General features: G+C 44.2%; 1 protein-coding gene across 1 annotated transcript in view; it reads left to right on the top strand.

The window, feature by feature from the left end:
- Positions 1-17,711, top strand: part of LOC308237681 (uncharacterized protein C1orf21) — a 181,421-nt gene that overhangs the window by 143,971 nt on the left and 19,739 nt on the right. The window contains exon 4 of the mRNA XM_080648595.1: positions 15,249-15,325. Within this exon, the coding sequence (XP_080504721.1) occupies positions 15,249-15,325 (77 nt within the window). The remainder of the gene's footprint in view (positions 1-15,248; positions 15,326-17,711) is intronic.

Genomic DNA, 17,711 nt, shown 5'->3' with positions numbered 1-17,711 from the left:
GCCCTCCCCTGCTGGCCATCTTGTGGTGGCCATCTTGTGTCCACATGGGGGCAGGATCTTTGACCACATGGGGGCAGCCATCTTGTATGTTGGAGTGACGGTCAATCTGCATATTATTCTTTTATTAGATAGGATAGAGGCCTGGTGCATGGGTGGGGGCCAGCTGGTTTGCCCTGAAGGGTGTCCCGGATCAGGGTGGGGGTTCCCTTGGGGCGTGGGGCGGCCTGGGAGAGGGGCCTGTGGTGGTTTGCAGGCTGGCCATGCCCCCTGGCGACCCAAGCGGAGGCCCTGGTATCTGGGGTTTATTTATCTTCTACAATTGAAACTTTGTAGCCTGGAGCAGAGCCAAGCCTTCTGCTTGCTCTGTGGTGGCAGCCATTTTTGGGGGGATTTATGTATCTTCTATAATTGAAACTTTGTAGCTTTAAGCGGAGGCCTGGGCCGGCCAGGGTGTGCGGAAAGCTTGGCTTCCTCCATCACCGGGGGCAACCCTAGCCTCCTGCTCTATCCAGCTCCGTGGCTGCCGCCATTTCTGTTTGGGTTTATGTATCTTCTATCATTGAAACTTTGTAGCCTTGAGTGGAGGCCTAGGCCGGCAAGGGCAGGCGGAATGCTTCCTCCATTGCCCGGAAACCCAAGCCTCCCTCCTGCTCTCTGTGGCCATAGCCATCTTGGTTGGGTTTATTTGCATATTCGCTCCTGATTGGCTGGTGGGCGTGGCGGAGTGATGGTTAATTTGCATATTATTCTTTTATTAGAAAGGATGAGAGGGTGACGAATGGCAGCTCTTACATTTGGGCCCCTTTTAATGAACAGACAGGAATTCTTTTTCATTAGTCTATCGGTTGTCTGTATGTAAACGATGCTCTCTGATGTGCGTAAGGGCCTTTGAAAACTGTTTGTTTTCCTCATTCTGTTAAGCATTGCCTAAGCACTCGTGTGTGCCATGCTATCTGTGTTCTCAATGAGAAATGTTTTGCTAAGTAGATATCATCCCCAGCCTTTGTGGAATAATCCAGTTTGGGTGGGGATCATTGTGACCAGGTCATTTACCCTATTCAGGATAAATTGGCATGGCATCGGGCTGCCCAGCCCAAGCTGAGTGGCCCAGTGCCCAAGCCAGAGGCATTTTCGTGCATTTCAGAGCTGGTTCTATCACTGAACCCTCTGCCTCCTCAAAGATGCAGGAGCATGCCTGCCCCCCAATATCCATATCCAAGGCTGGGCTGCAGGGGTGGGGGTGGAGAGGATACCTGCTAACCCTCCCCAAACCACCTTGAGCAGGGCTACAGGGCCCTGACCTGAAATACTTAGGTAAATGTTACCTGGTGACAACATACATTTAGTGACAAGAGGAAGCCCAAAGCTGGCGTTGTAGGATCAACAGGTGTGAATTAAAGGACATGAGTTCACTTGCCCCAATACCACCCTCAAAGTGTTTTCTCTCCTAAATCCTTCAACTTGGTCCCTGAAACCTAACTTTTAGCTCTAAAAGTCTGACATTGCCTACTGAATGAATGGGTATATACTTAGGAATTCTTTAAATATAACACTTTAGGTTTTTTCCCCCTAGTTTCTTTTTTTTTTTTTTTCCCAAAAAAGTCATCTCAGACACACCCACCAAAAGGCTTTCGGGGTTTTCTTTTTTTAGTCTGTGTCCCAGAATAGCAGTTTCCAAGTTGCCAGCTGAGAAAGGACCTATGTGTTGTGCATGCCGCTGAAGACTATTTCCAAGCACAAACTAAGTGGTTTTTAAAAACGAACACATGGAATGAGTCCCGTGGTTTCGTGTGTAGCAGGAAAACCCACTTCACCTCCATCCTACTCCAAAAGCTGTCAGGCCTTCTAATCGTAAGCAATCATGATCTTGGACTTGAGAGTGGGGAGGAAGAGATTATGTTTGACTTAGTAATTTTCAAGAAGGTAAATGGTTCTTTTAGCGAAATGGTGTTAGGCTGTTCACGTCCACTTGTAAGCCACAGTTGGGAGAGTGATAGCCCTCCCTGAACTATATAGGAATACACCCATGAACTTGGCTGAACTCCATGGGCTCCTTTATTAGCTCACATTTCTGTCTGTGCAACTTCTCAGTCAACAAAGTACTCACTGAGTTCCTTTTGCCTACACTGCTATAGGAGCTGCATAAAATATAAGAGCTGTGCCTAACGCGTGGCCTTCAGCTTCAAGTCCTTCACTCCGTGGGGAGAAGTGATGAATGAGCCGTGAGGGGACACACAGCCATATCTTGGTCAATTGTTATTTTCCGCACAGTGCCTTTCAGCATAGACAGTTCTTCTTCATTTCCTTTTAAGAAGCAAGTATTAAAGTTCTGAAAATGTGTTCAGTGCTGGACTTAATAGATAATGTTCATTCAAGAAAAATTTAAACAGCTTCTCCTAAAATTATTTTGTGTAGTAGGCACAATTCTGGAACAAATACTTAAAAAAAAAATTTTTTTTCATTGATAGTTGACTTTTTTTAAAGTATTTTTTTTATTTATTTCAGAGAGGAAGAGAGAGAGATAGAAACATCAATGATGAGAGAGAATCATTGATTGGCTGCCTCCTGCATGCCCCCCCCCCCCCGAAAGGGGATTGAGCGTGCAACCCGGGCATGTGCCCTTGACCGGAATCAAACCGGGGCCCTTCAGTCCCCAGGCCAACGCTCTATCCATTGAGCCAAACCAGCTAGGGCGACAGTTGACTTCAAATATTATATTCGTTACAGGTGTACAGCTTAGTGGTTAGACATTTTTATACCTTTCCAAGTGATCCCCACAGATAAGTCTAGTACCCAATTGGCACCATACATAGTTATTGCAATATTATTGCCTATATTCCCTGTGCTATTTTACATCCCCATTTCTATTCTGTAACTACCAATTTGTACTGCTTATTCCCTTTAACCCAGCCGTGGGCAAACTACGGCCCGCAGGCCGGATCCGGCCCGTTCGGCTGTTCTATCAGGCCCGCGGAGCCGAAAGAGCGGAGGGTTCTCTTGCTCTCCCCTCCGCTCCTTTACTTTGAATTTATATTAGTTCACACAAACACTCTATCCATGCTTTTGTTCCGGCCCTCTGGTCCAGTTTAAGAACCCATTGTGGCCCTCGAGTCAAAAAGTTTGCCCACCCCTGCTTTAACCTCTTTCACCCAGTCCCCCAACCCCTGCCATCTGGCAGCCATCAGCTTGTAGAACAAAAAAATTTTTAGACCACTATTGAAAATTCAGAGAAGGGTATATCCTTGTCCACATTTATAGAAGGATATATATTAATTCTTAGTTGTATCGCCTTTGGATGTGGGTCTGCGTGTCCTTTGGCCTTTTATATGTTAACTACATCCCGCTTTCTACTGTGGACTGAGCGTGTGTGGCCACATTCAGCATAAGCACTACTGTACTCTCTAACCTTCCTAATCCTCTGTATTTACGGCATCGTGATTTATTAACATGTACTTAGGTAATTTAGCTTAATTGTGGAGCAACGGAGTTAGAACTAAGATTTCCTGATTGCTAATGATTTGGTTCCACTAATTTGGTTCTGTGCTTCCTTTAGCTCACAGATTCTATTAACTGCCCCGAGACACAGTCTTTCCACCATCAATAATGCTCTAGAAACAGTGACACCCTCTTTTGGTTTAACACCTCCAATTCATTATCTTTTAATTGAGTTCTCAGATATGCAGGTGGAAGAGAAAATAATGTGTGATTAATGCCTCAGCGTGAATAAGAAGGAACTGTGCATATAATGAATGTAACTTATTTTTAAATTTCTCTTGCAGTAAAATATTGTGTTGACTAACAGTTACCAGGCTGAGGTTAAACAGGTTTCCATTAAAAATTATAAGCTCCCCTTACCCCAAAGCTCAACTGCATGCAAATCCAAAGAACACCAATGAACACAACCCCTAAAATTGTTCAATAGCGCCTCCTAGCATACATAGTTTTAGGCTATCACTAGGAAGCAAATTCTAGTTGTTGTTTCCTCTGTAAAAAGTGCTGTTTTTTTATGTGTCTAGTTATATTGGCACGTTCTTCACATTATTCCTGAATTGAATGTCTGAAGGTCACTGTACACAGAGGATACGTAATATAGTAGAATAATTTCTTGTGCAAATATTTTCAAAATGATTTTACTTTAACTCTGGCTGTCTTCTATTCTGTCTCTGCTTTGGTTGGCTGGTGTAAGGAGATTTTTGTTTTCTTTTGGAGTAAGTCATGTAGGAAAGAGAAAAGAGCAGAGCGGGGTAGGGTCCTAAAGTAGACTGTGGAAATCCACAAGGTAGACGTAGTATATTGACCTGTGTCCTTGGGGAGTGGTAAGAGCACAGCCTCTGGAGCCAGACCCTCTGGGCTCTGTGATCTTGGGAAGGCTCCTTAACCACTCTGTGACTTAATTTCCTCATCTGTGCAATGGGTTAATGCAGGGGTCCTCAAACTACAGCCCACGGGCCACATGCGGCCCACCCGGTGCCGCTGCCTGTCCTGCTTAGCGGCCAACTCGTCCCGGGCCCGCAGTGCGCATAGGAATTTGTTCATAGGTTTTTTTTAAACTATAGTCCGGCCCTCCAATGGTCTGAGGGACAGTGAACTGGCCCCCTGTTTAAAAAGTTTGAGGACCCCTGGAATGGCTCACAGAGCTATTGCATAAACCACATGGCGAATGCCCAGGGACAATCAGCAGTTGTTACCGTTATTTCACCATGGATGCTTGTGTGTGGTCGTGACCTACAGCTTGGGCTCTGGTATCAGAAAGGCATGAGGTCAAACCCTCTGGGAGACCTTGGGCAAGTTGCTGAAACTCGGTTTCCTCCGCTCTAAATGAGGATAATAGTAACTACTGCATACAGGTGTAAAATTAAACAACGTACGCAACCTGTAGATTAAATTATATAGGACAAGTAGAATGTAGACCCCTTTATTTCCTTCTGAAACGCTAGGAAAACAACAGTGAGAGGACTCTTCAGAATAATAATAATAATCCTCTAAGACCAAGAGAACAGCATACAACACATCAGCAATTCCGCCAGGCGGAAAGCAGGGAGAGGGAGGTGGGAACTAACTTAACAAACCCAAGAAAGCCAGTTACACTGCGGAATCACTAAAAGGCTCGGGAATTGCTGGCACCACACGTCTGTGGAAATGGGGGTGAGAGTGGGCTGAAAATACGAGGCTTCATTGTAAGACAGAGAGAGAGGGAGAAGGGGAGATAGAGAAACACTGATGTGAGAGAAGTATCCATCGGTTGCCTCCCATAAGCTCCCTGACAGGAGATCAAACCCACAACCTGGGTACGTGCCCTGACCCGGAGTTGAACCTGAAACCTTTCTGGTGTTTGGGACAACACTCCAACCAACTGAGCCACCTGGCCAGCGCAACAGCTGTTACTTTTATTGTCATCATTGGTTTTGTAAGCAGAAGAGACCATAACTGACACGGAATGGAAAGCTCTGTTCCTTGTCAGATTGTCACAGGAGCATCAGTGAAATACATACATATCGCCTCACGTAAGAAACAAGTTAAATATGATTATATCTGTGCTCTAGGGGTGTCTCTTCTATAACAGCAACTGTGCTAGAAAGCGTGGGGGAGGGGGAGAGAGAGAACATGCATGTAGGCAAATGTGCCAGCATACATACATGCATGTTGTTTTTGTTTTGTTTGGGGTTTTTGTTATTTTTGCCCTTAGTGTTTTTACCAAGTGACCTCGGCACAACAGATGTGGCATTCACATTTGTGAGATTTCACTTCAGTATCCCAGTTGAAAAATGGCGCTATTGGTTTTACGAAGCCTTATCAGGAAGCCTTGGGTTTTGGTAAAAGACACCCTGTAAGTGACCTGCTACATTATGGTAGATGCCAGAACAGGGGCAGGGTTTTTGTGGGGTTTTTTTAATTATCCTTCAGAAAAGTGGATGCAGCCTTGTATTTGAGTCACATGGTATAGGACACACTTGTTATTTTGAAGACAAAGTTTGGGGGGAACCTATTAGCCTAAAACACTGACTTCAGTCAGGGGTCATTTTAAGTTCTTCTGAAAGAATCAGTTTCGTTTTCAAATGAATAAAAAAGTTCTAACTTCGTTGTTCTTTCTGTGAATCGTCTTAGCCTTTGAACAGTTACTTTGACACAATAATACAGTAAGTGGTGAGCCGTGTGGAGCTCACAGCTACTAAATGGGCATATGTGGCTTGGAATCCAGTTTCCAAGACAGCAAGCCCACAACAATCCAAACTGCATCTTATTCCAAACGAATTAGGGGGACGATGACATGCCTGGGAAACGTTAGTGAACGACCCCGAGTGTGAAAACGCAGATGTCAGGTGCCCTGAAGAGTTTAAATTGCTTCATAAGATGTGAGGGCGGAGAGAGCGATGTTTCTAACCGAATAGGGTTTTTCACACACTGTTTTAAATGTGTGGCGCTGAATGAATAGACTGTATGTTATAAGTAGTCACCTGACTACATCCCTGGAAGGATCATACCTTTAAGTTCCCAAGACACATTTCCAAGGATCTTTGGAAGAACAGGGAGTGTTTATGAAAGCTCTTAAGCATGTACTTTAACATATTTTTCTTCTTTGCCAGTTCCACATTTTTTGGCCTTTTACTCAGGAAAAGATGTTCACCTAAGTTGAGAGGCAAAGAATGAGGGAACAAGCAAACTGTCTCGTCAGACTTATTTGCCTGGTAGGGTCTCGAAGAGAGAAGAACGGAGACCAGGCGATCAAACACTCAGAAACCACTTTCCGTAATGGTAGACGGAGTAAACGAAGGCTTGCTGTATCCTTCGTAAACTCTGGATTTGAAAGCCTCCTCAGAGAGATTAGAAATGACAGGTCATTTGTTCTTGCCTTCCCTCCCCAGCTTGGTGTCAGGCTGCCCAAGGGGGCCCCATCCCACCACGGTCCCACAGCAACAGTAAGTGCTTGGCTCACGTGTCTTAAGGGCGTGGAACACAAATTGGAGGAGACATGTGGAGAAAGGAACGTGGGAAAGCGTGGGCACTTTTCTAGAAAGCTTCTAAAAGCTCGAGAAGATAAGCAAATAGAGGCATTGGTGGTTAAACACACCCCTTTTAGCATTTCAGGATCAATTCTGTTTGCAACGTCTATAATGAAGATGTTTCTAGCAGCACCCGTTTCTCCAAAAGGAGACTTAAAATAGGAAGAAAAGGAATGGTGCTTACTTTTTATTGCCTAAGTACCCTATTTCAATTTTAAAGAGCTTTTTCAACCCAAATGCTAGCTACAACCAAGCAGTCTTTTCCTAGCCTCGGGCTAAAAGTACATCAATAATGGAACCATGCCAGGTTGGATTATTGCCTGTCAAGACTGTGGATAGAGAATTCTAGTGACTGGCTCCATCCATCCACATTGTAAAATAATCATACCAGGAACGAATTGACGCTGGTGTTGGCTAGCAAGCCCGCGGGTGCTCGTAAAACATCTGTGTCCTCTGTTTGCTCCGACTTCTGATGGGAGAATAGAAGAGAGTGTATGGGCAGTGAGCTAAATTTAGGATTAACCAGGTCTAATCACAGAAGGGATGGAAGAAATAATAAATGAGAGAGAAAAAAAAAGAAAATCAGTTCTCTTCCACCAGTCAAAAACTCAAAACTCCTATATGTGAAAACATAAAAATGAATAAGTACACTTTTTGCCTGGCCGGTATGGCTCAGTGGTTGAGTGTTGACCCATGAACTAGAAGGTCACCGTTCAATTCTCGGTCAGGGCACATGTCCGGGTTGTGGGTTCCATCAAGAGGCAGCTGATCAATGATTCTCTCTCATTATTGATGTTTCTATCGCTCTCTTCCTCTCTGAAATCAATAAAAATGTAAAAAATAAATTTAAAAAAATACACTTCTTAAAAATCATAATACATGCAATAGAGAGTTTGTATATTTTAAAATATGTATAGTAATAGGAAAAAAACTTCAAGGTGAGAGTTCGCAGGCAGAAGAATAAAAGGTGTTGTGGTCACTATTGCTTCATTTCTCCCAGCAACCCCCTCACTCCCGCTGAGAGATACCCCCTAACCCCCAGTGGTCACACCTGACAAAGGCAGGGGGTTTGTGTAACTGGGCTAACAAGGCCTGTTAGGTCACAGAAGGATTGAATCTGGGGTTGCCACAAGGCCATGAAAAGAATGAAACCAAGGTGACACGCGGGAAGAGAGAGGAGCCATTGCCTGGTCCCCTAGATCCAGTTGGCCCTGAGCTCAGAGTCACAACTGTGAGGTCAGCCCACCAACCCTTGACCTTCAGACAGATGTTCTCTCCTTCTGAAGCTTACGTTTCATCCCCTGTAAGAAAAATGCGCTTCCGACCAGTCCTGTTTCTGCCATAATAGCCGTGTCACCTTGGCTTTGCTTGCCCAGAAAAACACCTTCGCTTGGAACGTCAGCCCACCCATTATGCCTTACAGCTGTGGAGTAACAGGTGTCAGCTGAGCCAGAAATCTGACTGTCATTCTTCACTATACCTTTTCCTCTTCCAACTCCCCCACACATTCAGTTGACCTCCAGTCTTCTCAATTCTCATATTATAATTTAGCATTTGAGTTTTTTCTCTGACATTGGCAATGTTTTTCTCGTTTGTCTTTTTCTTGTTGTTCTTCTCAGAGCCTAGCAAAGCGCCTAGCCTGGAGTGGGCACTCAGCAGTTCTCTCAACAACTCAATTCTCGTCTCTCTTCCCAGAGCAGCTGCCTGATTACTACAAGCTGTCATTTGTGGTGCCTTCCTGTACAACAGGCAACCCAGGGAGGAGGTACTACTTGTATTCCCATTTCACAGGTGGGGGAGCTGACGCACAGAGGCTGTGGACCCTGCTCAGGGTCACACAGTAGGAAGCAGAGAGGCGGTCTGACCCCGGAGTCCAGACTCGGGTTCTGCTTGCCTACATTCAGCTTTTCATTGACCCTCTTCTGATTTACTGGTACAGCTTCCTGACCGCCTCTCTGCTTCCACCTCTGAAACACAATTCTGGCATTTTGGGAAAATCCCGATGCCCAGGCCCAGCCCTCCCTGGCCCAGCCCCTGCCCACCTCACCCTCACATCTCTCATACATCCTCCCGGCGCCCCAGGTTCTCTCTGGCTGTACCAGGTTCGTTATGGTTCTCAGTGAGTGCCATGTTCTCTGCTCTCCTACCCGGCTATGCATTCCTCCCCCGGACCCAGCCCTGCCCAGTTCCCTCTATAGGACGCATCCCTGACCTCCGCCTCTGAGTGAGGTGCCATCCCCAGCACTTCCCCACACATCCTTCTCTCACTTTGAAACATCTGCTCACTGTCCTATTGGTTCCTTAGTAGATGAGGATTATATCTCTGATTTCTTAGCACAGTCAGGCACTTACGTACCATTTAACAGTGTATTAGTGAAGAATGGGCCAGGAGGTTGCTCTACTATGGTGTTCCACTGTGAGTGGGTTGAGCAGAGTCTCCTGCCACAATGGACACGTAGCATGTGCAAGAGATAAACTTGTATAGCACGGAACTACTGTTGTTAGGGGTTGTTTGTTATTGCAACATAACCTACCCTGTCCTAACTGATACATACTGGGCAAGAACTGACTATGGCTCTTCCAGTTCAGGTTCTGGGTGTGTATATGTTACTCCTTTGAAAATCTTGGAGATGCATCGTCTTGTTGAGAATATCCTCAACTCAGAGTTCTCGGTGTAATTTATAACAACAGTATGGCCTCCTCTTTGTAATCGGTGACATGGTATCTAATGCCTTTGTTCGAGTTTGGTTGGTAGATAATAAAATCACTTCCGAGCAATTTCTTAAAGCACTATTTACTTTTTAAAGATTATTTTAAACATTTCCAATCTACCTTGAGAAGCAACTATGAGAAAAATATCGGGTGCTTTAAAAATGACTTGCCCCACTTGACATTTGCTTGATATAAAATGAGGTACATGGCTGTATTTTATTTTATTTGTATTTTAATTTTTAGAAAAAGAATTTCCTGAGACTTTTCATGCCAACTTCATCACTACTGAATAATTCTTACAAAATACTACTAATTCTAATCATCTATTTGGGTGGGTAATGATAACGGAAATGTTGACTTTGCATAATTACGATCCTGGTGGGCCCAAGTTAGCAATTGCATCTCACGGCTTGGGCCTTGTCACTTGTTAACATTCAAAAATTCTCACAGAGTGAATATGACTCAGCGGATCATCATCACTCAAAAGATACAAGATAAAATTCCTTTATATTTGAAGGAGGCAGTGTCCTATCTCATGTTAATACCACTGGAGAAGTCACACATGAAACATCAAATGAGATTGTGTCCTTACAGAGTACATTCTGCGGGTTACTCCCCAAATGCTGGAATGATTTCTCACTTATTGTATAGCTGAAGGTGTGCCTATGTTTTAAATGTGTGTGTGTCCCCCTAAATCTCCTAATTCTGGTTCATAAATAACCTTTTCTAGTTTTCGTGTACTTTCTGAAATGCAGTGGTTCCAATGTGCACAAAAGCACAGCCGGTGTGGAGGGCGGAGTGCTCTGAGAGTTCATATTTAGTGCTTGGTGTCTTTTCCCTGTGTAGATCCCTCATTAGCAGTCTCCGGAGCTATTATTCCCACCCCCACTTCTTTTCTCTGGGCCTCCAGTTCCCTGCATCCATCTGGCCCCTGGGATTTCTTTATAGTTCTGGGCCCAGAAAAAAGAAAATGAGATTTCTCCCACACTTCCAACCCAGAACCAACTCAGGGAACCTCGCAGGGCTGCGGCCGCCTAAGCCCTTTCTGACTCAGCGGGACAACACAAAGACTCAGTGGGGAGCAGCAGCATCATCAGAGAAACTAAGGGAAACGCAACTTACTCTGGACACTGACAAGGGCGTTCTGTTCATAAAGAAGTAAAATCATTCCAAGCCGAGGAGAAAGTTGTTTGAGTTGCTGTTTAAATAAACCTGTCACTCCCTGACATTAGTCTGCAAACACTTTGGAGAAAGGGAGGGTTTTTTTCAACTGATGGAGCCCCTAAGTAGGAACCGTTCAAGGGGTTCCTGCCCTGCTGGGCCTCCCTGTGGACCCCCGGGGCAGCTCTGTAGAACCCCAGTGCTGTTTGAAAACTGTCATGTGGAAAACCAACTGGGGGGATCCCTGAGCCTGAAGGTATCTTTTCTCTGAAATAGAATTCAGGTCACCTGGGCCTCTTGTTTGAAATGCAGGTTCCTGGGCCTGGATCCCAGACACACACACTCAGGGAGTTTGGGTGGAGCCCGGGGATGTGGATTTCTGTGCGCATCCAGATGATTCCGAAACCAGCATGAGCGAGTCATGTACAACGCTGCTCCCTGTGACCGCCACGCTGTACACCGGAAACTAACGCAAGCTCATGTTAAATGCAAACTGTAATTGCAAAAGAAAATTTTAAAAATATGTGTAATCTATAATAATAAAAGCATAATATGCTAATTAGACCGGACAGCCGAACGACCTTCCGGACATCCTTCCAGATGACCTTCTGGACGAAGTCGAGGCTGCAAGGGCCGAGGCAAGCCGCCGTGGCTGCGAGGGCCAAGCCCCTTGCACGAACTTCGTACTTTAGTAACATTTATAAATATATATATAAATTTATGTAAATATATAAATGTTACTAAAGAGTTTACTTTTTTAAAAAAATCAACACTGCTTTACAAACTGGCTGCTGAGGGCCCTTTCAATGGCTTCAACTTAGTCTTACTTGGTCCCAGTTTATTTTAGGTACTTAGTTTATGTGTCAGATACTGTTAAGGTATTTATTGCCAAGGGAAACAATATCTTAGTCATCTCTTACATCACCTCCCGGTCTAATTCTCTTCCTGGTGCAGCCCTCTCTGTCCGGCCTGCTCCATCTGAGGCTCCCATCAGCCTCCTTCCTCCTCCAGCCCTTCTTGCTTTTGTTTGTTTGCTTGTTTCATTTTTTAAGACATTGTGTGTGTGTGTGTGTGTGTATTATTTCAGAGGGGAAGGGAGAGGGTGAGAGAGAAGAACATCAATGATGAGAGAGAATCATTGATCCACTGCCTCCCACAAGTCCCACACTGGAGATACAGCCTGCAACCTGGACATGTGCCCTGACCGGGAATCGAACTGTGGCCTCCTGGTTCATAGGTTGACGCTCAACCACTGAGCAACGCTGGCTGGGCAAAACATCTCTTTAAAACTCCCCTTCCCCAATAAACACCCTGAGTAGAAATTAAATGATATCTATAAGCAAATACAGAACTGATTTATTGATGCAAATGCAGCTAACCAGTAGGCATATGAATGTTCCGTGTTGCAAGATACTAGGTATTCTGAGGGATACAAGGACATGTAAGCACAAATCCAAAGAAGTCACATTTTTAAAATAAAGAAAGCCTTGCCCTGGTTGGTGTGGCTCACAGTTGGTTATATTGTCCCATGAACTGAAAGTTTATTAATTTGATACCCAGTCAGGCATATGCCTGGTTTTCAAGCTCGATCCTCAGTAAGGTTGGTGCAGGAGGCAGCCACTTGATGTTCTCACATAGACAGAGCTCTCTCTCCCTCTCACTTCTTCTCTGTAAAAAGTCCATTTAAAAAAAAATCTTTCAAATAAAGAAAGCCCACAATGAGACACCCACTCAAATGGCAATAATCGAAGACATTACCAAGCATTGGTGGGAAGGTGGAAAGCTGAAATCATTATGCACCACTGGTGGGAATATAAAATGGTGCGGCCACCTTGGTCACATCTTAAATAGTTGACTATAAACTTACCATATAACAATTCCACTCCTAGGAATCTACCCAAGAGAAATTAAAATATATGCCCTCGCAGACATGTCTATGAATGGTCATAGCAGCATTATGTGTGATGACCACAAACTAGAAACAATCCAGATGAATGGCTAACCAAAATGTGATATAGCCACACCCTGGAATATTATTTGGCAATTAAAATTAGTGAAATACTGAAATAGGCTACAATATGGATAAACCTCAAAAACATTACCCCAGTGGAAAACACCAGGCTATCCTATCTAATAAAAGGGTAGTTTGCAAATTAACTATCACTCCAGCACAAAGATGGCGGCGCCCAGTCCTCTCAGCCCCGCCGGAGTCCCCCAGTCCCAGCAGGGGCAGCCGTTGAGAGCAGGCAGCGTGAGCGGCCTGGCGGAATGCTTGCAGCGGCAACGAGGCAAGTGTTCCACCCCAGCTGCAGTGGGGGGGGGGGGGGGGGGGCACTTGCGTCATCACCCTGGCAACGAGGCAAGCATTCCACGCCTGGCCACAGATGGGCCTTTGGGCTGCGGAGACCCTCTGGGCAGCAGGCACGGAGCGGCCAGGCCCTGCAGAGAGCTACTGGCACACGGATTCGTGCGCAGGGCTGCTAGTCTATTATAAGATTCCATGTATATGAATCTAGAAAAGGCAAATTTGTAGGGAGAGAAAGCTGACTGTGGTTTCCTGGGGCTACAGCTGAGAGCAGGAAACAACTGCAGATGGGTTTGGGGAAACGTTTTGAGTTGGTAGAGCTTTTTAAAAACTGGATTGGGGTGAGAGTTGCACAGCTCTATAAATTTACTAAAATGTGTCCTTTAGTAAATGATGAATTTACAGTGCCAGGCCCCTGAGCCAGGCAGTGTGACCCTAAAGGTAAAGAGAGGACGTGGACCCGGCCCTCCTGGGGTTAGTGCTTTAGAATTCTCTGGTTGTTCTCCCACCTGCTTTGTAAGAAATTTGGCAGCTCATCTGTTGTTCCCTGACGACATCAGCAGAGGAAACAATATCTATTTCATACATTTCGAATGTTCATGAAAACGTTCTTAAGTTTAGTGTGAGCTAAGGAAGGTAAACTAGACTGCAAAGTGTGCTAAGTGGTTAGAGGGTCAGCCCATGCACTGAAGGGTCACAGTTCGATTCCTGGTCAAGGGCACATATCTGGGTTGCAAGTTCAATCCCCGATCAGGCACTTGTGGAAAGCAACTAATCTCTCTCTCTCTCTCTCTCTCTCTCTCTCTCTCTCTCTCTCTCTCTCTCTCTCTCTGTCTCTCCCTGTCTTCCCCCACCTCTCTCCCTTCCACTCTCTCTACAAATCAATGAGAAAAATATCCTGGGGTGAGGATTAACACAAAAGAAAGATACACTGCAACGGAATCGTAGCGATTCTTTCTTTTCTTAGAAAAAAATCACAAAATTACCCTATATTTTGGGATAGCAATGTTATACAGATAAGCTCATGTTTGATGATCAGTAACAAACCACCACCAGAACATATAAGTCATTAGACTTTCATTGATGTACATAGCTTTTGTGATCCTGGGAGAAATATGAACTCCGAAGAGTTCATTTGAGGGACCATCTGTCCCATGTGCCTTCCCACGTGGCTTTGCGTGTGGTAAGAAAGCTGGGTTGACCCCTGTGAGTTTCATTCTTCCCCTTAGCCTGGGTCTTTCACTATTGCCACACCCCTGGTTCCTTGAGTCTACTATTGTATATAGTCACTTCTTAAATTGGTTTAGAATAGTCTTTCCTTTCATTTCAGGGGTATGTTTTGTGAGCAAAGAATAAAGCACCTTGAATATATTTTTTTAAGTAATGTCTGTGAAAATACAGATGAGTAGTAGTATTGAGCTAGTGTGCTGACTGATATATCAGGATTTTAAGATCTGAGAGTATTTCTTTCCCATCTGGCTGGTTTCCTGGGAATAAGAAATCAGATTAGGCTAACAGCCCGAAAGTGCCTCTTGAATATAGGCTAGTACTGAGCTTCACTCATTCAATTCCAGTATTCGTTGTGGGTGGGAAATGGTCGTTATTTTTAGTCGTGTTCTTGTCAGTGTCACTGCTAAAGCCTTGTGCAAACTTTATGCCTCAGTAACTTGATGCCTTTGTCTTTTACGAAGAAAATGCACTGAAGTCAGTTCCCTGGGCAAGTCGACAAAGGCTGCGATTGTGCTCCTCGGCTCTTCCCGGCCCTAGAATCTTCTGTTCTTTGATTCTTACTGTTTTCAGTAACTCAACCTAAAAATCAAACACCAGTTGCACATCATTTTCTAAACAGAGTGGTAGCTGTTATGGAGCTCATTGCTTTCTTCATGACCACATTCCCCGTTCAAATGTTTGGTAGTTCTACCTGGACGGTGTGACCTCTTTACAAGACTTCGGTCCTTGGTGAAGTAACCAACTGTGGAGGGTCCCAAACATCTGGCGTCTCTGTGATGAAAATCCATGCTATTGCTGAAGTGCTGATTCTTATCTTGTCTTTTCTATGTGTGTTTCAGGAAAAAAGTGCCAGTTCAAATGCAAGACTTAAAACTAACAAAGAGATTCCGGGATTAGTTCATCAACCCCGAGCAAAGTAAGTTCTAGTTCCTGCTTTTATATTGTTTTTAAAGCTGAAAATATTTTCAGAGTGAGTTCCATTTTGCCTATCAGATGATCAAGACTTATTTTAAAGCTTTGTTAATTATGACCAGTGTAGTTTGGTCTAAAGGAACAGATTGGAGAGTCCAAAAACAGTCCATAGTATATGACAGTGCAGGCATTTAAATGATCAGTTAGAAGAAAATAAAGGGGGGATATCTTTATGGGGTAGAGAAGAATTTTGAATAAGTCACAAAGGATGCAGATCTTAAGGAAAATGATTAATTATGGTGACCACATTAAAATTAAGAACTTCTATTTATCCAACCAAATACACTGTAGGAAAGTAAAAGGCCAAAAAATGATGGAAGAGATGTAATACATGTCAATACATGTAATTGACAGTAGTTGGATTTGCAGAATATATAAAGTATTCCTACAAACCCGTGAGTAAAAGTTGGAGAACTCATAGAAAAATAGGCTAAAGACATGAACAACCCTTTCACTGAAGAGGAAACAGGAATGGCTAATCAATATGAAAAAATACAAAATGTTGACCGGGATGTGGAACACGGGCACTCTTAACGCCTGCTGGTGAGAATCTAAACTGGTACAATTACTTTGGAAAACAATTTGCATTATCTACTAAAATTGTCCCTGCACATACCTTCTCCCCAGCATCATCACTCTCAGGGCAGAGGAGGGAAATGCCCAGGCCGAGGGCCGTATAAGGCCCTTGCAAAGTCATTTAGTCTGGCCTTGTCAAAACAGCTGCAGGCGGAACTCAAAATTCAATAACTCTATGAGCTGTTTTCATAGCAACATAAATTTCTATCAAGAGAATTATATTAACTGAATGATGTTATAAATATCCAAATGGCCCTTGGCAGAAAAAAGGTCCCCACCCCTGCTGTAGAGAAGCCCTAGGCTAGGGCATGTGTGCCCGCAGAAATAGCCAGAGCAGCACTGTTTCTGGGAGCCCCTGAAGCTCTTGGATAACCCCAAATGGACGCTGTGGCTCAGTTGGTTGGGCATTGTCCCATGAACTGAAAGGTTGCTGGTTCAATTCCCAGTCAGGACACATGCCCAGGTTTCAGGCTCGATTCCCAGTTTGGGGGCATGCAGGAGGTAGCCTATTGATGTTTCTCTCCTCCCTTCCTCTCTCTCAAAATCAATATTAAATTAAAAAAAAAACTTTTTAAAAAAAAGTAATGGCTAACAAAAATGCGGCATATTCTTTTGATGGGAATACTACATATCAGTGAAAACAACCTATAGCTGCACATATCAAGAAGGAATCTGCTTTGGCTGGTTTGGCTCAGTGGCTAGAGCATCGGCCTGTGGACTGAAGGGTCCCAGGTTTGATTCTGGTCAAGGGCACATGCCCGGTTTGTGGGCTCTATCCCCAGTGTGGAGCGTGCAGGAGGCAGCCGATCAATGATTCTCTCTCACATTGATGTTTCTATCTCTCTCTCCCTCTCCCTTTCTCTCTGAAGTCAACAAAAATATATTTTTTTAAAAAAAAAGAAGAAGGAATCTTACAAATGTAAAGTTACAATGGTAAAGTAAGTAGTAGTACCTGCCTACATGTAGTTTCATTCATATAAAGTTTAGAAACAGGCAGAACTAAGAAATGTAGTATATATGTATATATGATAAAACGATAGACAAGGAAATGAAAAGGCGTTAAATTAAGAATCGTGGTTCTCTCTGACTCCATGGAAGACAGTGGGACCACAGGTTCTAATTCTTAATTTGAGTGGTGATTCCATGGATGTCCCTTTATTATTATTTAAAAGCGGACAAATAACCTGCTAGGTTTTCTCTACTCTGTGTTATGTATTTCACAATTAAAAAGTTAAAGAGAATAATGAGTCATTTTCTAGGTTGTTCTAGAACTGAATCTACCTTAGTGATAAAACAGACTGTGTGTGACATGAAAGCCAACTCCCTTTTCCTCAAAGATGCTCTGGTATCCCAGAGGCTACAGATCTCTTCTGTGGGGCTCCCCTAAATATTAGCAAATCTCCTGGCGGTCTGGGTGGGTGACATTAATAAATTCCACACAGCCCCGCCCCATTCCAAAATAAATGTGACCATTACATATGTGTAATAGTTGCCCCACGAATCAAAATCCTAAGTAGAATAAATTGTGTTATCTCTGATTCCTCCCAGGAAATGGAGACAAAAATAGCCTAGTTCCTAATCACGTTAGCCTGGTCAGTGTCTGTGGCATTGCTTCAGCCATGGCTACTGCCATGTGGCGATCAGGACTCTTCAGGGGGCGGTAAATGAGCTCAGGGATTATGCCAAAACCGGTTTGGCTCAGTGGATAGAGCGTCGGCCTGCGGACTGAAGGGTCCCAGGTTCGATTCCGGTCA

The sequence above is a fragment of the Plecotus auritus genome (assembly GCF_963455305.1).
Source record: "Plecotus auritus genome assembly, chromosome: 12".
In the NCBI taxonomy this organism is placed as follows: Eukaryota; Metazoa; Chordata; class Mammalia; order Chiroptera; family Vespertilionidae; genus Plecotus; species Plecotus auritus.
This window is presented reverse-complemented; position numbering and strand designations above follow the sequence as displayed.